General features: G+C 44.5%; 1 protein-coding gene across 5 annotated transcripts in view; it reads right to left on the bottom strand.

The window, feature by feature from the left end:
- Window positions 1-21,450, bottom strand: part of fat3a (FAT atypical cadherin 3a) — a 249,514-nt gene that overhangs the window by 155,072 nt on the left and 72,992 nt on the right. For all 5 annotated transcript variants that reach the window (XM_031791117.1, XM_031791118.1, XM_031791120.1 and 2 more), the window contains exon 2: window positions 19,683-20,000. In XM_031791117.1, coding sequence (XP_031646977.1) covers window positions 19,683-20,000 — 318 coding nt within the window. The remainder of the gene's footprint in view (window positions 1-19,682; window positions 20,001-21,450) is intronic.

Genomic DNA, 21,450 nt, shown 5'->3' with positions numbered 1-21,450 from the left:
AGCAAAAAAATAATGACAAATGGTTTGATGAAGAATGCAAAAATCTAAGAAAGAAATTGAGAAACCTGTCCAACCAAAAACATAGAGACCCGGAAAACCTGAGTCTACGCCTTCACTATGGTGAATCACTAAAACAATACAGAAATACACTACGGAAAAAGAAGGAACAGCACGTCAGAAATCAGCTCAATGTAATTGAAGAATCCATAGACTCTAACCACTTCTGGGAAAATTGGAAAACACTAAACAAACAACAACACGAAGAATTATCTATCCAAAATGGAGATGTATGGGTAAACCACTTCTCCAATCTGTTTGGCTCTATAACAAAGAATAAAGAGCAAAAACATATACATGATCAAATACAGATCTTAGAATCAACTATTAAAGACTACCAGAACCCACTGGATTCTCCAATTACATTGAATGAGTTACAGGACAAAATAAAAACCCTCCAACCCAAAAAGGCCTGTGGTGTTGATGGTATCCTCAATGAAATGATCAAATATACAGACAACAAATTCCAATTGGCTATACTAAAACTCTTTAACATCATCCTTAGCTCTGGCATCTTCCCCAATATTTGGAACCAAGGACTGATCACCCCAATCCACAAAAGTGGAGACAAATTTGACCCCAATAACTACCGTGGAATATGCGTCAACAGTAACCTTAGGAAAATCCTCTGCATTATCATTAACAGCAGACGCGTACATTTCCTCAATGAAAACAATGTACTGAGCAAATGTCAAATTGGCTTTTTACCAAATTACCATACAACAGACCATGTATTCACCCTGCACACCCTATTTGACAACCAAACAAACCAAAACAAAGGCAAAGTCTTCTCATGCTTTGTTGATTTCAAAAAAGCCTTCGACTCAATTTGGCATGAGGGTCTGCTATCCAAACTGATGGAAAGTGGTGTTGGGGGTAAAACATACGACATTATAAAATCCATGTACACAAACAACAAGTGTGCGGTTAAAATTGGCAAAAAACACATATTTCTTCACACAGGGTCGTGGGGTTAGACAAGGACGCAGCTTAAGCCCCACCCTCTTCAACATATATATCAACGAATTGGAGCGGGCACTAGAAAAGTCTGCAGCACCCGGCCTCACCAAACTAGAATCCGAAGTCAAATGTCTGCTGTTTGCTGATGATCTGGTGCTTCTGTCACCAACCAAGGAGGGCCTACAGCAGCACCTAGATCTTATGCACAGATTCTGTCAGACCTGGGCCCTGACAGTAAATCTCAGTAAGACCAAAATAATGGTGTTCCAAAAAAGGTCCAGTCACCAGGACCACAAATACAAATTCCATCTAGACACTGTTGCCCTAGAGCACTATACATACCTTGGCCTAAACATCAGCGCCACAGGTAACTTCCACAAAGCTGTGAACGATCAGAGACAAGGCAAGAAGGGCATTCTATGCCATCAAAAGAAACATAAATTTCAACATACCAATTAGGATTTGGCTAAAAATACTTGAATCAGTCATAGAGCCCATTGCCCTTTATGGTTGTGAGGTCTGGGGTCCGCTCACCAACCAAGACTTCACAAAATGGGACAAACACCAAATTGAGACTCTGCACGCAGAATTCTGCAAAATATCCTCCGTGTACAACGTAGAACACCAAATAATGCATGCAGAGCAGAATTAGGCCGATACCCACTAATTATCAAAATCCAGAAAAGAGCTGTTAAATTCTACAACCACCTAAAAGGAAGCGATTCCCAAACCTTCCATAACAAAGCCATCACCTACAGAGAGATGAACCTGGAGAAGAGTCCCCTAAGCAAGCTGGTCCTGGGGCTCTGTTCACAAACACAAACACACCCTACAGAGCCCCAGGACAACAGCACAATTAGACCCAACCAAATCATGAGAAAACAAAAAGATAATTACTTAACACATTGGAAAGAATTAACAAAAAACAGAGCAAACTAGAATGCTATTTGGCCCTACACAGAGAGTACACAGCGGCAGAATACCTGACCACTGTGACTGACCCAAAATTAAGGAAAGCTTTGACTATGTACAGACTCAGTGAGCATAGCCTTGCTATTGAGAAAGGCCACCGTAGGCAGACATGGCTCTCAAGAGAAGACAGGCTATGTGCTCACTGCCCACAAAATGAGGTGGAAACTGAGCTGCACTTCCTAACCTCCTGCCCAATATATGACCATATTAGAGAGACATATTTCCCTCAGAATACACAGATCCACAAAGAATTCGAAAACAAATCCAATTTTGAAAAACTCCCATATCTACTGGGTGAAATTCCACAGTGTGTGCCATCACAGCAGCAAGATTTGTGACCTGTTGCCACGAGAAAAGGGCAACCAGTGAAGAACAAACACCATTGTAAATACAACCCATATTTATGCTTATTCATTTTATCTTGTGTCCTTTAACCATTTGTACATTGTTAAAACACTGTATATATATATAATATGACATTTGTAATGTCTTTACTATTTTGAAACCTCTGTATGTGTAATGTTTACTGTTAATTTTTGTTGTTTTTCACTTTATATATTCACTTTGTATGTTGTCTACCTCACTTGCTTTGGCAATGGTAACACATGTTTCCCATGTCAATAAAGCCCTTGAATTGAATTGAATTGAGAGAGAGAGGGGAGGAAAATGTAACGAGAGAGACAGAGAGAGAGAGAGAGAGGAGGAAAATGAAACGAGAGAGACAGAGAGAGAGAGAGAGAGAGAGAGAGAGAGAGAGAGAGAGGAGGAAAATGTAACGAGAGAGACAGAGAGAGAGTGAGGAGGAAAATGTAACGAGAGAGACACAGAGAGAGAGAGAGAGAGAGAGAGAGGAGGAAAATGTAACGAGAGAGACAGAGAGAGAGAGAGAGAGAGAGAGAGAGAGAGAGAGAGAAAAAAAGAGGAGTACAAGGAGCAGAAACCAACAGACACATAGAATACCAACTTGGGAGATGGTGCACCTGGGGCATCTCAGTAGTCTAAAGTAGGCTTTGTCTCCACTTCCCTCCATTCCTTTCCTCCTCGGCTCTCCTCCCCTCTCCTCTCCATTCCTTTCCTCCTCTGCTCTCCTCCCCTCTCCATTCCTTTCCTCCTCTGCTCTCCTCTCCTCCCCTATGCTCTCCATTCCTTTCCTCCTCTGCTCTCCTCCCCTCTCCTCTCCATTCCTTTCCTCCTCGGCTCTCCTCCCCTCTCCATTACTTTCCTCCTCTGCTCTCCTCTCCTCCCCTATGCTCTCCATTCCTTTCCTCCTCTGCTCTCCTCTCCTCCCCTCTCCTCTCCATTTCTTTCCTCCTCGGCTCTCCTCCCCTCTCCCCCCCATTCCTTTCCTCCTCGGCTCTCCTCCCCTCTCCTCTCCATTACTTTCCTCCTCTGCTCTGCTCTCCTCCCCTCTCCATTCCTTTCCTCCTCTGCTCTCCTCTCCTCCCCTATGCTCTCCATTCCTTTCCTCCTCTGCTCTCCTCCCCTCTCCTCTCCATTCCTTTCCTCCTCGGCTCTCCTCCCCTCTCCATTACTTTCCTCCTCTGCTCTCCTCTCCTCCCCTATGCTCTCCATTCCTTTCCTCCTCTGCTCTCCTCTCCTCCCCTATGCTCTCCATTCCTTTCCTCCTCTGCTCTCCTCTCCTCCCCTATGCTCTCCATTCCTTTCCTCCTCTGCTCTCCTCCCCTCTCCATTCCTTTCCTCCTCTGCTCTCCTCTCCTCCCCTATGCTCTCCATTCCTTTCCTCCTCTGCTCTCCTCCCCTCTCCTCTCCATTCCTTTCCTCCTCTGCTCTCCTCTCCTCCCCTATGCTCTCCATTCCTTTCCTCCTCTGCTCTCCTCTCCTCCCCTATGCTCTCCATTCCTTTCCTCCTCTGCTCTCCTCCCCTCTCCTCTCCATTTCATTTGATTATTTATTTCATTTGGAAAAACATGTAGGGGGTAGATCAGCTTTAATATTGCAAATAGACTGTAGCTTTCATCTAATTGTCTACATTATTTCCAATTCCCCATCTATTTTTTTATATACAGTACCTTCAGAAAGTATTCACACCCCTTGACTTTTCCACATTTTGATAGGTTAGAGCTTTATTTTAAAATTGATTAAATTGTTTTTCTTCCAATCAATCTACACACAAAACCATATAATGACAAAGCAAAAACGTTTTGTTTTTTTTAGAAATGTTTGCTAATTTATATTTAAAAAAATAATGAAATATCACATTTAGATACAATTGAAGTTGGAAGTTTACATACACTTAGGTAGGAGTCATTAAAACTCATTTTTCAACCACTCCACAAATGTATTATTAACAAACTATAGTTTTGGCAAGTCGGTTAGGACATCTACTTTGTACATGACACAAGTCATTTTTCCAACAATTGTTTACAGACAGATTATTTCACTTATAACTCACTGTATCACAATTCCAGTGGGTCAGAAGTTTACATACACTAAGTTGACTGTGCCTTTAAACAGCTTGGAAAATTCCAGAAAATGATGTCATGGCTTTAGAAGCTTCTGATAGGCTAATTGACATCATTTGAGTCAATTGGAGGTGTACCTGTGGATGTATTTCAAGGCATACCTTCCAACTCACTGCCTCTTTGCTTGAAATCATGGGAAAATTGAAAGAAATCAGCCAAGACCTCAGAAATTAAATTGTAGACTTTGATTAATTCGCTAGACTTTTCCGGGTCTGGTTCATCATTGGGAGCAATTTCCAAACGCCTGAATGTACCACGTTCATCTGTACAAAAATAGTACGCAAGTATAAACACCATGGGACCACGCAGCCGTCATACCGCTCAGGAAGGAGACGCGTTCTGTCTCCTAGAGATTAATGTACTTTGGTGCGAAAAGAGCAAATCAATCCTAGAACAACAGCAAAGGACCATGTGAAGATGCTGGAGGAAACAGGTACAAATGTATCTATATCTACAGTAAAATTAGCCCTATATCGACATAACATGAAAGGCTGATCACCAAGGAAGAAGCCACTGCTCCAAAACAGCCATAAAAAAGCCAGACTACAGTTTGCAACTGCACATGGGGACAAAGATCGTACTTTTTGGAGAAATGTCCTCTGGTCTGATGAAACAAAAATAGAACTGTTTGGCCATAGTGACCATCGTTATGTTTGGAGGAAAAGGGGTAGGCTTGCAAGCCGAAGAACACCATCCCAACGGGGGTGGCAGCATCATGTTGTGGGGGTGCTTTGCTGCAGGAGGGGCTGGTGCACTTCACAAAATGGCATCATGAGGGGGAAAATTATGTGGATATATTGAAGAAGCATCTCAAGACATCAGTCAGGAAGTTAAAGCTTGGTCGCAAATGAGTCTTCCAAATGGACAATGACCCCAAGCATACTCCCAAACTTGTGGCAAAATGGCTTAACAACAACAAAGTCAAGGTATTGGAGTGGCCATCACAAAGCCCTGACCTCAATCCTATAGAAAATATGTGGGCAGAACTGAAAAAGCATCTGCGAGCAAGGATGTCTACAAACCTGACTCATTTACACCAGCTCTGTTAGGAGGAATGGGCCAAAATTCACCCAACTTTTTGTGGGAAGCTTGTGGAAGGCTACCCTGAAACATTTGACCCAAGTTAAACAATTATAAGGCAATACTAACAAATACTAATTGAGTGTATGTAAACTTCTGACCCATTGGGAATGTGATGAAAGAAATACAAGCTGAAATAAATCATTCTCTCTACTATTATTCTGACATTTCACATTCTTAAAATAAAGTGGTGATCCTAACTGACCTAAGACAGGGAATTTTTACATTTAAACTGTAAAAATTAAACTGTATATACACACATCTTTAAAAAAATATACTTTCCTTTATTATGTTCCACTAACCCTTCCACCCCTCCCCTAACCCTACCACCCCTCCCCTAACCCTACCACCCCTCCCCTAATTGGAGTAAACTAATGAACAACAACACTTAAGCTTCTACTTCCTGCTTATACACACTATACACAATAGTTATCTTTAGTTTGTTTTTACTCCTATCCTTCCACTGCCCTCAACCCTTCCCATCTATCTCTTAACACCTTCCATATTGGATTTCTATTTGCCATATCTTTTTCAACTGTGCTGTGATGTTTCACAAAGTTATGAACATTTATTTTCTCATAGTTTCTACAGATTGTAAATTAAAGATAAACATTTTTGCTAAAAGTACTATTATATTATTGATCGATTAACTATGACTTTATAAATCACCCAGTATTGCTATCTGCAGAGCTAGCTCCAGGTAAACGTTGCAATTCTTCAGCCATTCCTGGACCTGTGACCAAAAACAAATGACATATGGACAGTACCAAAAAATTTGTTTTTATGATTCTGTATCGTCGCAGCAAAATCTGCAGAGCTGGGATGATTGTATCCCCCTAGTGTTTAGAGCGTTGGGCCAGTAACTGAAAGGTTGCTGGATCGAATCCCTGAGCTGACAAGGTAACAATCTGTCGTTCTGCCCCTGATCAAGGCAGTTAACCCACTGTGGATGTTGATTAGCCCCTCACACCTCTCTGATTCAGAGGGGTTGGGTTAAATGCAGAAGACATGTTTCAGTTGAATGCATTTAGTTGTACAACTGACTAGGTATCCCCCTTTCCCTTTCCACATATGTATAACATTCTAATCCTCTTCTCCACTCTCCCCTCACCTATCCCCTCTCCTCATATCCACTCTCCCCTCCCCTCTCCTCTTCTCCACTCTCCCCCACCTATCCCCTCCCCTCTCCTCTCCTCTTCTCCACTCCACTCCCCTCTCCTCTTCTCCACTCTCCCCTCACCTATCCCCTCTCCTCTCCTCTTCTCCACTCTCCCCTCCCCTGTCCTCTTCTCCACTCTCCCCTCTCCTCTCCTTTTCTCCACTATCCCCATTTTCATGTGACCCCATCTCCTCTTGTGTGTTTACAGTTTGAAATAGATGCAGAGAAGAGGAGAGGAGCGACCGCCACCTCACACAGCGACAGGGATATCAGTGGCTGATTAACTCTCAGTCCTCAAGCTATGACCACAGAGGACCAGAGAGAACCACAGAGGTCACTAGACAGAAGGGATGGAGAGGGGGATGCAAGAGGAGCAGAGATAGAGGTGGGGAATGAGGAGGTTAAGGTTGTGTAAACTAATTCTCTTAAGGACTCCCCTTAGAGAGGCTTAATTACAGGCCCCAGGATAGAGAGAATGAGAGTGAGAGAAATGAGAGTGAGAGAAAGGGAGAAAGGAAGAGGCAGAGACAGAGAGAAACAGACAAAGAGAGAGAGGGGAAGAGAGAGTAGCTAGCTCGTACAGAGTGTGCGGTGTGTCTGTGTGGTGCATTGTGGGTAAAAAAAAGGTGATAAACCAAGAGAAAGACAAAGGATAAAAAGAGCAGCGGTGGTGTGAGGAAGGGGGATGAAAAGGTAACAGTAAGGTAACATCAGAGAAGAGGATAGACTGGTATACTGTAATCTCTCGCTGACAACATGGAAAACTGACTGGATTAGCAAAATGTCATCAACATAAGGGAATTTCATATTTTTTCACCCAACTTTTAACCGACACACTTTTTGTTGATTTTACATTAGCTGACAACTCAACCACATGTACATCAAAAATAGACGTTGAACTGATGTTTCTGCCCAGTGGGTTACCAGCCATGTCAATATGGGGTTGAACACACACACGCACATACACAGATGTGACCGCCAAGACCTCTCAATCACATGACTTACCAGCAAGAAAAGGACTAGAGGTCAGACAAACAAAGGGAGAGGGAGAGAGAAGGAAAGAAAAATAATGAGTGAGAGAGTGAGAAAGAGAGGGAGAGATGGAAGGAAGGAAGGGCTTGAGTAAATCAGGTCAATACACATGGGTGATTTGGTGTGTGTGTTTGTGTCTTCATAACATGCATGTGAGCATTGGTGGATAAACAACATGCAGTGTGTGTGTGTGCAAAAGCAGGGCTAAGTTGAGCCGTTTCACCTGCCAATGAGTGCAGTGGCACACGGCGGCTCTATGCATAATACTTCAAACACAGTAAAGCTCCCAGTAACAAGCATGTCAAGCTGCTATCAAAGCCCCGAGCGCTGCACACTAAATATATCAATACTGTTTACCCTTTCTCCCTCTCTCACACAATCTCTCGCCCTCCTTTCCCTCTCTCTCTTTCTCTAGCTCCTCTCTCTGTAATGTTCTCTCCTCTCCCCGATCTGTCTCCTTCCCCCATTCCTGCCTCCCTCTCTCTCTTTCTCTGTCTCCTCTCTCTGTAATGTTATCTCCTCTCCCCGATCTGTCTCCTTCCCCCATTCCTGCCTCCCTCTCTCTCTTTCTCTGTCTCCTCTCTCTGTAATGTTATCTCCTCTCCCCGATCTGTCTCCTTCCCCCCATTCCTGCCTCCCTCTCTCTCTTTCTCTTACCCCCTCCCTCACTCTCATTTTGTCTCTCACCCATCTGTTCTCCCTCTGCACCTCAGCCACTTCTCCCTCCCTCACCCTCTTTCTCTCTCTCTGAGTGAGTTGACCTTTTACTGATAGTGTTTAATTGGTATCCCTCTCTCCCTCTTACAGACACAGTCCTACTCACTGTGGGAAGTGGGGGACATGACAGGTTGTCCTTACGTTGTCACCAGATTGCAGAGGGGTTTTGACATATTTCTCACACCCTGAGATTCCATAAATGTGGTTAGAAATGAGTCTGTCAGAATCTTTACTGTAACACTACAGGTTCTGGAGGCGGTGAAGTCACTCGAAGTGCAACTGCAATAAGTCGAATGGTGCTTTCTGACCCTATTGACCAACTGACATTGCTAATAGCTCAACCCATTCATCTTCTCATCTTACAGTTCATATAAGGAAATCAGTCAATTTAAATAAATTCATTAGGCCTTAATCTATGGATTTCACATGACTGGGAATACTGTCACGGATTCCTCAGGTACTGGTCTCTAGGCACTGAACTGTCATTACGCACACCTGGTTCATATTCCTCACTGATTGTATTTGTATAAATGTGCCCTTTGGTGCACCATTGGGCTGTTGATTATTGTTCCCATGTCTGTTGGTTGTGTGAGTACCTATGCGTTGTCTCAGCCTGTGCTGCGTGTTCTGTGAATTGTGTATTCCGGGTCTCGTCCCGTGTCGTTCTACGAGGTTTACCCTCACTCTTTTGTTTGGGTACATCCCAGTGTTTTGTATACGTGTTTTTTGGGGGTGTATTAAAAAACCCTATTATGAATTAATGTGCCTGTCTCCAAATCCTTTATACCAGCAGGACAAATACAGATATGCATCTGTTGGTCACATGTACCTTTAATAAAAAGTAGGGGCGTGGATCAGAAAACCAGTCAGTATCTGGTGTGACCATCATTGGCCTCATGCAGCGCGACACATCTCCTTCGCATAGAGTTAATCAAGCTGTTGATTGTGGAATGTTGTTCCACTCCTCTCCAATGGCTGTGCGAAGTTGCTGGATATTGGCAGGAACTGGGACACACTGTCGTACACATCAATCCAGAGCATCCCAAAAACATACTCAATAGGTGACATGTCTGGTCAGTATGCAGGCCATGGAAGAACTGGGCCATTTTCAGCTTCCAGGAATTGTGAAGTGATCCTGGCGACATGGTGCTATGCATTATCATTATCATGCTGAAACATGAGGTGATGGCGGCGGATGAATGGCACGACAGTGGGCTTCAGGATCTCGTCAAGTATCTCTGTGTACTCAAATTGCCATCGATAAAATGTAATTGTGTTTGTTGTCCGTAGGTTATGCCTGCCCATACCATAACCCCACCACCATCATGGGGCATTCTGTTCACAACGTTGACATCAGAAAACCGCTCGCTCGCCCACACAACACCGTACACACTGTCTGCCATCTGTCTGGTACAGCTTAAACCAGGATTCATCCGTGAGGAGCACACTTCTCTAATGTGCCAGTGGCCATCGAAGGAGAGCATTTGCCCACTGAAGTCATTTACGACGCTGATCTGCAGTCAGGTTAAGACCCTGGTGAGGATGACGAGACCGCAGATGAGCTTCTCTGTGACGGTTTCTGACAGTTTGTGCAGAAATTATTTGGTTGTGGAAACCCACAGTTTCATCAGCTGTCCGGGTGGCTGGTCTCAGACAATCTTGCAGATGAAGAAGCCGTATGTGGAGGTCCTGGGAAGGCATGGTTATACATGATCTGAGGTTGTGAGGCCGGTTGGACGTACTGTCAAATTCTCCAAAACAACATTGGAGGCGGCTTATGGTAGAAAAATTAACATTAAATTCTCTGACAACAGCTCTGGTGGACATTCCTGCAGTCAGCATGCCAATTGCATGCTCCCTCAAAACTTGAGACATCTGTGGCATTGTGTTGTGTGACAAAACTGCACATTTTATATAGTGAGTGGCCTTTTATTGTTCCGGGCACAAGGTGCACCTGTGTAATGATCATGCTGTTTCATCATCTTCTTGATATGCCACACCTGTCAGGTGGATGGATTATCTTGGCAAAGGAAAAACATTTGTGCACAACATTTGAGAGAAATATGCTTTTTGTGTGTATGGAACATTTCTGGGATCTTTTATTTCAACTCATGAAACATGGGACCAACACTTTACATGTTGCGTTTATATTTTTGTTTAGTATAGATTACAGATTAGGCTAAATGGTGGCAACACTGTATGATGACATCGCTGATGGAATATTGGTGGCAAATTGGTGGCATTAACAGTACTTTGCACCGACCTGACATATATGCACGGGTGGAATATTGGCATATTGGTTGGTCTAAAGGGGAGATTATCAGAGGTGGTACCAAGTCACTATTATTCAAGTCACAAGCAAGGTCCAAATCTCAAGTCAAGTCCCAAGTAGAACGGGTTGAGTCTCGAGTCATGTCCAAGTCGACTTGAGTTTTTCCAAGTCAAGAAAAAAATATATATATACACGCAATGACTTGTTCAAATACAAATCAAGACCTTGGGACTATTAGGTTTTATCTGACATTTTTGTCAAAAAAGTGTTAGTCACATATAATAGATATTTAGATGGTTCTTCATATGTCTGCAAAGTTATATATTTTCTAAAGTACATTTTAAGTGAACAAAATGAACAACTAGAAAGTTCTATCTGCATGAACCCATTTGAACTATAAGGTTCTATGTGCAATCCAATCACAAGCCTGAACAGATAAAGACGGACCAATCCGTTTCATCTCCCTCTAAGTATGGGCTAGGCTAGTCTAGCCAGCAATAACGGCACGTGAGCAACAACAAAAAACAACACTGTCAGAAATATTAGAGTAAATGATGTCACATCGTTGTTCAGTGATGACAGTAATTTGTTCAATGATCATAATCCATTTCTTTACGTATTTGAAGATGTGTTCTGACTCTATTTCGGTAAAATAGTGCTATTCTATGATTTATGTACTCAAATGGCTACAGTCTTCTTAAAAACTGATTCTAATTCAGAAGTGTCAGAGCCTTAAGGTTGAACCAAGATTGACATTTCATTTCATATCTGCTATTGTACCACCTCAAAAGAAAAACAAATGTACAAATGTCTCAGGTTTTTGATACTCTGTTCCTTAGGTACCGTCTAAGGTGAGTACCTTAATGGGTTATGAAAAAATGATTCACTACAAAACAGCTCTGAGATATGTGATGTGAAAACTGATGCTCAATATCTTAGAACTATCCTTAATGCAGATATAACTTTATTTAACTGGGCAAGTCAGTTAAGAACACATTGTTATTTACAATGACGGCCTACCCCAGCCAACACTGGGTCAATTGTGCACCTCCCTATGGGACTACCAATAACAGCCAAATGTGATGCAGCCTGGATTTGAACCAGGTACTGCAGTGATGCCTCTTGCACTGAAATGCAGTGTCTTAGACCACTGCGCCACTCGAGATCCAGTTAATAGTGCCAAGATCACACATTCTGTGTCTATTTATTGTGGCTTCCAGACAGCCCTTTTCATTATTTTGTCTACAACACATTTTGATAATGTAAGAATTTATTTTAACAACAAATTCCAAATGCAAGCGTCATAACTCAATTAACAATTTCAAGCAAATTTGATTACTAAAAGACCAGTAGGCCCATGCTAATAATTGTTGCTTGATGCCCATTGTTGGTGAGCTTGCAAAGTAAACAGTTCATATTCCTGATCACCAAACTATTTTTGGAGCTGCATTAATGTACAGCAGTCATCTCTCCCTATATTTTGACGTTTGTGCTGCAACGATTCTACAGCTGTTCAGCAAATGAGCAATCTGTTCTCTAGCACATGAACGCGTGCAAAGGTGAAGCACTTTCAAAGAGAAAAATACCAACATTTTACATCTTCATTTTGAGCTGAAAGTCATTCACGTTAACAGCCAATATGAATTAGCGATATCATGTCACATTTTAACTTCTCTGGAGTCCTACCTGTATGCAGCAGGGTTTCAGGGTCAGATAGTCTACCTGTATGCAGCAGGGTTTCAGGGTCAGATAGTCTACCGGTATGCAGCAGGGTTTCAGGGTCAGATAGTCTACCGGTATGCAGCAGGGTTTCAGGGTCAGATAGTCTACCGGTATGCAGCAGGGTTTCTGGGTCAGATAGTCTACCGGTATGCAGCAGGGTTTCTGGGTCAGATAGTCTATCGGTATGCAGCAGGGTTTCAGGGTCAGATAGTCTACCGGTATGCAGCAGGGTTTCAGGGTCAGATAGTCTACCGGTATGCAGCAGGGTTTCAGGGTCAGATAGTCTACCGGTATGCAGCAGGGTTTCAGGGTCAGATGGAAACCATTATCTGTCAGTAGCCTTTTTCTTCGTCACAAATATCATTACTCAATCGGCAGAATATGTTACATCTTCATCCCATTAGTTTTGAAGGTGGTGCGATGTTACACCTTAAGACATATAGCCAGTATCACTACTGAGGTACAATAAGGAATTAGAACCCAGCCAAACGAGCCCTATCTGACATCACCAGCCTATTGTTCTGGCAAACATGAGACCGTAGCAGATTGCTAAACTGAATTTTATATGGATAATATTATGGTATGTAGGATACTGTGTTTTTGCAAGGCAAACCGGAGAAAATGAATCAAGTGCTTTGTGGTCACTAAGCTGGCTATGTGCGACCACCTTTGCACGCCAATGCTGATGACTGGTCATTGATCAACAGTCAAGACGCACAACTTTTTGGCTCTGAATCACAGATTACAAGAATTTGGTGCAATGCTGTAAGCCTATGTTAGTAACCAGATTTAATAAACAAAACAAAATACAAATGGTAGGCTATATCTAGCCTATTCAAATATGTATGAATATTTTCTGAATTTTTCCCATTCAGTTTCACACTCGTGACCCCTCAACACCGTCTCACTGCATTAATGAAGGTCACCTGACCTGTGTTGATTGACATTGTGATACAGTCTCTGGCTGTGTGGAGAGTAGCCTAATCCACGGGTACTCTGTGCCACAAAATGAGAAAACGTTCCCAAATCTGGCCAGGTCATTTCAAGTCATCAGTCCCAAGTCTAAATTGAGTCCCGAGTCAAGTCTCAAGTTGTTTAATTTTCTATCAAGTCAAGTCTCAAGTCATCAAATTTGTGACTCGAGTCAGACGGGCGTTACACATATCTGTCCGCAGGGAGAATGAGGGACTGACAAAAACAGCTCATCAATAAAAATCCTAATAAATTCCAGCCAGCACTTTGTCTCTCTTTCATGAGGCGATAGCTGGGAGAAACTAGCTGCTGATTCAGCTTCCGGATGAGTTGTTACTTATATGTGTGTCCTTTTTCTGCAGGAACTAAAGCTCAATATCTGAGGCCTCTCTTGCTCGCTTCTTTTCCTAGTAACTGACTTAAAACACACACACATGCACAAACACACACGTGCACATACGCACACACACTTCTAAAGCTAAATAATCTCTGTCGGATGAGAGATGATTGAATATATATTCAACTCATGAATGCTCCAGACATTTCAATACAATGATACAGTATATATCACCACCAATGCATTGTGGATGAGTACAGTGATAACACCAAGGTCACTTTCAGCAGTTATCTTACCATCATCTGCTGGTCTTCCATTATCGAAACATGAACAAAGGGGCTAGCTAAATGACAGATTAGCACTATGTATTGTGTTTCATCATATACTGTACTAGCTATAGATTAGCTTAAATGCTATATATACTGTAGCATTGTGATAGCTACCAATGTAGGGGAAAGGGCGCAAGTCAGCAGGCAGATGTATGTTCACTTCTAGCATCATGCTCCTTACATCTATCGTAAACACGTTAAGTGAGCAGAGCGAAGTAATGTTATCGGGGTCAGAACCTGTGTGTGTGTGTGTGTTGTGTGTGTGTGTGTGTGTGTGTGTGTGTGTGTGTGTGTGTGTGTGTGTGTGTGTGTGTGTGTGTGTGTGTGTGTGTGTGTGTGTGTGTGTGTGTGTGTGTGTGTGTGTGTGTGTGTGTGTGTGCGTGTGTGTGTTCAGGCATATAGAGAGCTACTGAGAGTGTCTTGTTCCACACAGTAAATCTGGGAGAATGATTGTGGATGGATGCACTGTAGACCTCATCATCAACATTTCATAAAGGACATTTAAAATATTCAATATCATACAGGGTAAAGGGGAGAGAGTGAGAGATGGAGAGAGAGAGAGAGAGAGGGAGAGACAAACATTGAAATAGAGAAGGAGAGCGGTACAGCAGAATCAAGAATGAGAAAATAGCAATAATGAAGTAGAATATAAGGAGGGAGTGAAGGAGAGGGACAGACATACAATGAAAGAAAAGAGGTAGGGAGGAAGAAGTTGAGAAGAAGGGAGGCAGAGGGAGGGAGGGAGAAACAAAATGGAGAAAGAGAAAGGTGTATCCTAAGAATCAAATCAAATAAGAGAAGGAAGAGAAGAAGGATAGGGAGGGGAGGGTGTGGTTAGGGTTAGAAGAGAGGGAATAGAGGGTGTGGTTAGGGTTAGAAGAGAGGGAAGAGAGGGTGTGGTTAGGGTTAGAAGAGAGGGAGGGGAGGGTGTGGTTAGGGTTAGAAGAGAGGGAAGAGAGGGTGTGGTTAGGGTTAGAAGAGAGGGAAGAGAGGGTGTGGTTAGGGTTAGAAGAGAGGGAAGAGAGGGTGTGGTTAGGGTTAGAAGAGAGGGAGGGGAGGGTGTGGTTAGGGTTAGAAGAGAAGGTGTGGTTAGGGTTAGAAGAGAGGGAGAAGAGGGTGTGGTTAGGGTTAGAAGAGAGGGAGGAGAGGGTGTGGTTAGGGTTAGAAGAGAGGGAAGAGAGGGTGTGGTTAGGGTTAGAAGAGAGGGAAGAGAGGGTGTGGTTAGGGTTAGAAGAGAGGGAGGGGAGGGTGTGGTTAGGGTTAGAAGAGAAGGTGTGGTTAGGGTTAGAAGAGAGGGAGAAGAGGGTGTGGTTAGGGTTAGAAGAGAGGGAAGAGAGGGTGTGGTTAGGGTTAGAAGAGAGGGAGGGGAGGGTGTGGTTAGGGTTAGAAGAGAGGGAAGAGAGGGTGTGGTTAGGGTTAGAAGAGAGGGAAGAGAGGGTGTGGTTAGGGTTAGAAGAGAGGGTGTGGTTAGGGTTAGAAGAGAGGGAGGAGAGGGTGTGGTTAGGGTTAGAAGAGAAGGTGTGGTTAGGGTTAGAAGAGAGGGAGAAGAGGGTGTGGTTAGGGTTAGAAGAGAGGGAGGAGAGGGTGTGGTTAGGGTTAGAAGAGAAGGTGTGGTTAGGGTTAGAAAATAGATTGTGGTTAGGGTTAAAAGAGAGGGTGTGGATAGGGTTAGAAGAGAGGGAGGAGGGTGTGGTGAGAGTTAGAAGAGAGGGGGGAGAGGGTGTGGTTAGGGTTAGAAGAGAGGGTGGTTAGGGTTAGAAGAGAAGGTGTGGTTAGGGTTAGAAAATAGGGTGTGGTTAGGGTTAGAAGAGAGGGTGTGGTAGAGTTAGAAGAGAGGGTGTGGTTAGGGTTAGAAGAGAGGGTGGTTAGGGTTAGAAGAGAGGGAGGGGAATGTGTGGTTAGGGTTAGAAGAGAGGGTGTGGTTAGGGTTAGAATAGAGGGTGTGGTTAGGGTTAGAAGAGAGGGTGTGGTTAGGGTTAGAAGAGAGGGTGTGGTTGGGGTTAGAAGAGAAGGTGTGGTTAGGGTTAGAAGAGAGGGTGTGGTTAGTGTTAGAAGAGAAGGTGTGGTTAGGGTTAGAAGAGAGGGTGTGGTAGAGTTAGAAGAGAAGGTGTGGTTAGGGTTAGAATAGAGGGTGTGGTTGGGGTTAGAAGAGAAGGTGTAGTTAGGGTTAGAAGAGAGGGTGTGGTAGAGTTAGAAAATAATGTGTGGTTAGGGTTAGAAAAGAGGGTGTGGTTAGGGTTAGAAAAGAGGGTGTGGTTGGGGTTAGAAGAGAGGGTGTAGTCAGGGTTAGAAGAGAGGGAGGAGAGGGTGTGATTAGGGTTAGAAGAGAGGGTGTGGTTAGGGTTAGAAGAGAGGGTGTGGTTGGGGTTAGAAGAGAAGGTGTGGTTAGGGTTAGAAGAGAGGGTGTGGTTAGTGTTAGAAGAGAAGGTGTGGTTAGGGTTAGAAGAGAGGGTGTGGTAGAGTTAGAAGAGAAGGTGTGGTTAGGGTTAGAATAGAGGGTGGGGTTGGGGTTAGAAGAGAAGGTGTGGTTAGGGTTAGAAGAGAGGGTGTGGTAGAGTTAGAAAATAATGTGTGGTTAGGGTTAGAAGAGAGGGTGTAGTTAGGGTTAGAAGAGAGGGAGAATAGGGTGTGGTTAGGGTTAGAAGAGAGGGGGAGAGGGGGTGGTTAGGGTTAGAAGAGAGGGTGTGGTTAGGGTTAGAAGAGAAGGTGTAGTTAGGGTTAGAAAATAGGGTGTGGTTAGGTTTAGAAGAGAGGGAGAAGAGGGTGTGGTTAGGGTTAGAAGAGAGGGTGTGGTAGAGTTAGAAAATAATGTGTGGTTAGGGTTAGAAGAGAGGGTGTAGTTAGGGTTAGAAGAGAGGGAGAAGAGGGTGTGGTTAGGGTTAGAAGAGAGGGGGGAGAGGGTGTGGTTAGGGTTAGAAGAGAGGGTGTAGTTAGGGTTTGAAGAGAGGGAGAAGAGGGTGTGGTTAGGGTTAGAAGAGAGGGGGGAGAGGGTGTGGTTAGGGTTAGAAGAGAGGGTGTATGTGTTTACACAGATGCTCTACAATCAATCTAGACTCATAAAACTGTAAGCAAATGATTCTGACCTAAATGAAAGACAAATATAGCTGGCTCCAATTAGCTCACAGCTGACAAGTATAATATGTGTGATGAATATTGTCAGTCTCTCTCTCCATCCCTCTCTCTCTCTTTTCCTCTCAACCACCCACTCACTTTTTCTTCATCCTCTCTCTCTATTCCCCTCTCTATATCTATTTTGCATGTGTGTGTCTTTGTGTGTCCCAATGGATGTGTGTGTGTGTGTCCGAGTGGATGTGTGTGTGTCCCAGTGGATGTGTGTGTGTGTGTGTCCCAGTGGATGTGTGTGTGTCCCAGTGGATGTGTGTGTGTGTGTCCCAGTGGATGTGTGTGAGTGTGTGTCCCAGTGGATGTGTGTGTGTGTCCCAGTGGATGTGTGTGTGTGTGTGTGTGTGTGTGTGTGTGTGTGTGTGTGTGTGTGTGTGTGTGTGTGTGTGTGTGTGTGTGTGTGTGTGTGTGTGTGTCCCAGTGAATGTGTGTGTGTGTCCTAGTGGATGTGTGTGTGTGTCCCAGTGGACGTTCCTGGTTCTCAGATGTGCTGCTGTTGTCTCTCTGAGGCTGTGTGTTTCATCCTGTCAGGGTTCTATATTGGGAGCTGCTGCTCTCGGCTACACACATCTGATCAGCCTGACGCTCCAACACACACACACATATACACACACACCACGGTTCCTGTTAAAAATAGCTATCATTTTGAAGCACGCCTCCCATTCGCTGTTGAAGTGCATAGGTGTGTCACCCACCACTTTGCAATGTGAGCTGAGGCTAGTATGCATTTTGAAAAATGATACTTAATTGTTTGTAACTTGAACGTTTTTACTTCATATTATGAGGCACGTCTTCCCTTGCTTCAAAGGAGCCTAGGCAAAATCCTACCATTGAAACATGGTGGCGATCATTTTATAAAGACTTCCTTATATGTCATTGAAACCAGAATTTATCTCCTGTTCTATTGGTTTTCATATCAACTTTATTTTGTTGTCCAGAACCCAAAGCTGCGATCCTAGTCATATTAGCAACCCATCCTAGTTGTTGTATCTTTAGATTCCTCCTCTTGTTAAGTTTCTAACAAAGATGTTTATCTCTGTCACATATGACAGACAGGAGAGAGACACCCACACACACACACACACAAAGAGCAGACACATTCATATTCACACAAAGAATTCGATAGACACACACTTACAGATTCTCAGATTAAAACCTGTAATTAAAATTGAAGCAGAGACAAAAAACACAAGTCCCCAGCCAAAGACATGTCCTGCAGGGCCAGCCAACATCAGCAAAGCCCTATATAACCAGATGAGACACCCAGACACTCACGAACCTGACACACCTCACACACTACTACACACACTGCATACAAACCCATCACCATTGATGGTGGTATTGATTCTGAAGAACAAATGTAGCTATCTATCTTGTAACTCAGTCTCTGTGCTCTCACACATATACACAACCATCCCCTCCCCCCACACACTACACACACCACCTCCCCCTCCCCCCACACTCTACACACACCACCTCCCCCCACACTCTACACACACCATCCCCCCCTCTCCCCACACTCTACACACACCATCTCCCCCTCCCCCCACACTCTACGCACACCATCCCCTCCCCCCCTCCCCCCACACTCTACACACACCATCTCCCCCTCCCCCCACACTCTACACACACCATCCCCTCCCCCCACACTCTACATACACCCCCCCCCCACACTCTACACACACCACCTCCCCCTCCCCCCACACTCTACACACACCACCTCCCTCCCCCCACACTCTACACACACAACCATCCCCCCCTACACTCTACACACACACACCCCCTCCCCCCACACTCTACACACACCATCCCCCCTCCCCCCCACACTCTACACACACAATCTCCCCTCCCCCCACACTCTACACCCCCCCCCCCCTCCCACCACACTCTACACACACCATCCCCCCTCCCACCACACTCTACACACACCATCTCCCCCTCCCCCCACACTCTACACACACCACCTCCCCCTCCCCCCACACTCTACACACACCACCTCCCCCTCCCCCCACACTCTACACACACCATCCCCCTCCCCCCACACTCTACACACACAACCATCCCCCCCTACACTCTACACACACACACCCCCTCCCCCCACACTCTACACACACCATCCCCCCTCCCCCCACACTCTACACACACCATCCCCCCCTCCCCCCACACTCTACACACACCACCTCCCCCTCCCCCACACTCTACACACACCATCTCCCCCACACTCTACACACACCATCTCCCCCACACTCTACACACACCACCTCCCCTCCCCCCACACTCTATACACACCATCCCCCCTCCCCCCACACTCTACACACACCACCCCCCCTCCCCCCACACTCTACACACACCATCCCCCCCTTCCCCCACACTCTACACACACCATCCCCCCTCCCCCCACACTCTACACACACCATCTCCCCCTCCCCCCACACTCTACACACACCATCTCCCCCTCCCCACTCACCGGTCCTGGTATTGATGGTGAAGAAGTTCTGTGGGTTCCCACTAGCTATCCTGTAGCTCAGTCTCTCTGCTCCCCCAGTGGCGTCCGGGTCCTGGGCTTGGATCTGAATAACCGACAGGTCCTTGGGAGAGTTCTCCATGATGACGGGGTGGTAGACAGGGTCAGAGGTCAGGGGGGCATTGTCGTTGACGTCCTCTACCTGGATGTACACCTCCATGATGGCGAATTGGGGCACCACTCCGTGGTCTGCAGCATACACCGTCAGCCAATAGGAGTCCTTGGTCTCGCGGTCCAGAGTGTCTGTGGTGTAGATGACACCTAGAGGGGTGGAGAGAGGGAGAGATAAAAGTTAGGCCTAGGTCGTTTAACTTCCATTCTAACATCTAGTCAACGTTCACATCGGCTTCTACAGGGGCGGACAGAGGGGGGTGGAAGAACATTTGTTTGTTTCCGTGTTTTTAATAAGTTAATAAATGCATAAAGCCAAAACTATTTTGGTTCAGCTAAACTGACAAATGTTTAACTCACAATCTCATAATACTTTAAATACAAATACATGAAGTCAACGGTCACATAGAAAGAGCCAATAAAAGAAGTGTGGTCGGCCTCAAAATACTCCTTAGAAAACAGACAATCCTCTGGTCAACCATTTAATGTCTACATCAACATACATGAATGTGTGGTTAATATTTCGAAATCTGGACCTCCTAAGAATAAAAGTGAAATGATGTATACTTCATATACATACACCGTTAAGTGCCCAACACATAGTAAAAGCCCAAACAAAAGCCAAGCCAATGTTCTGGTCAATGTTCACACATCTCCAACAGCTCTGTGTGTATCAAGACCAGACTCAACATGTTTAACATATGATCCATTTTCTACAGCCCAGGGATAGAGTGGTTCATTTAACCAAACCTGACGTCATTTCTGCACTTGCCCTTAACCACTCTGTTTAGTTTGTGTGTGTAAATAGCGTTCCGTGGCTGTGTGTTCATTATCTGATAGACTTGACTTGGCTGCTCTCTAAGTGGCCGATTTCTCCCTTCAGTAAACAAACATCCATATTCAAACCCTGGCTGTGACATAAGTGATGCTGACTGGCCCACAGTACATTAGAGCTATGCACCCATTTAGAATGAATGCCATGCCAACCAAGCCCCCACTGCTCAACACATCTTCAGCATCGAGCTCTCTGCTCCTCCATTAGATCGCATGCATTACAACAGAGAGACTCATGAGATATTTACGATAAGAGTAGTTAGTTAACTTCTTGGATATAGGGGGCGCTCTTTTAATTTATGGATAAAAAAAACGTTCCCTTTTTAAACAAGATATTTTGTCACGAAAAGATGCTCGACTATGCATATAATTGACAGCTTTGGAAAGAAAACACCCTGACATTTCCAAAACTGCAAAGATATTGTCTGTGAGTGCCACAGAAATAATGCTACAGGCGAAACCAAGATTAAATTTCATACAGGAAGTGCCCCAGATTTTAAATGCGCTGTGTTCCAATGTCTCCTTATATGGCTGTGTATGGGTCACGAATGAGCTTAAACTTTCTGTCACTTCCCCAAGGTGTCGACAGCATTGTGACGTATTTGTAGGCAAATCATTTGAAGATTGACCTTAAGAGACTACATCTACCAGGTGGCCGTATGGTGTCCTCCGTTGCAATTATTGCGTAATCTCCAGCTGCGTGTATTTTTCATTTGCTTCGAGGAGAAACACAGCTGCCACGAATTTTTTATAAATTTTTTTATTT

This window comes from Oncorhynchus kisutch, linkage group LG15 (assembly GCF_002021735.2).
Source record: "Oncorhynchus kisutch isolate 150728-3 linkage group LG15, Okis_V2, whole genome shotgun sequence".
Lineage (NCBI taxonomy): Eukaryota > Metazoa > Chordata > Actinopteri > Salmoniformes > Salmonidae > Oncorhynchus > Oncorhynchus kisutch.
This window is presented reverse-complemented; position numbering and strand designations above follow the sequence as displayed.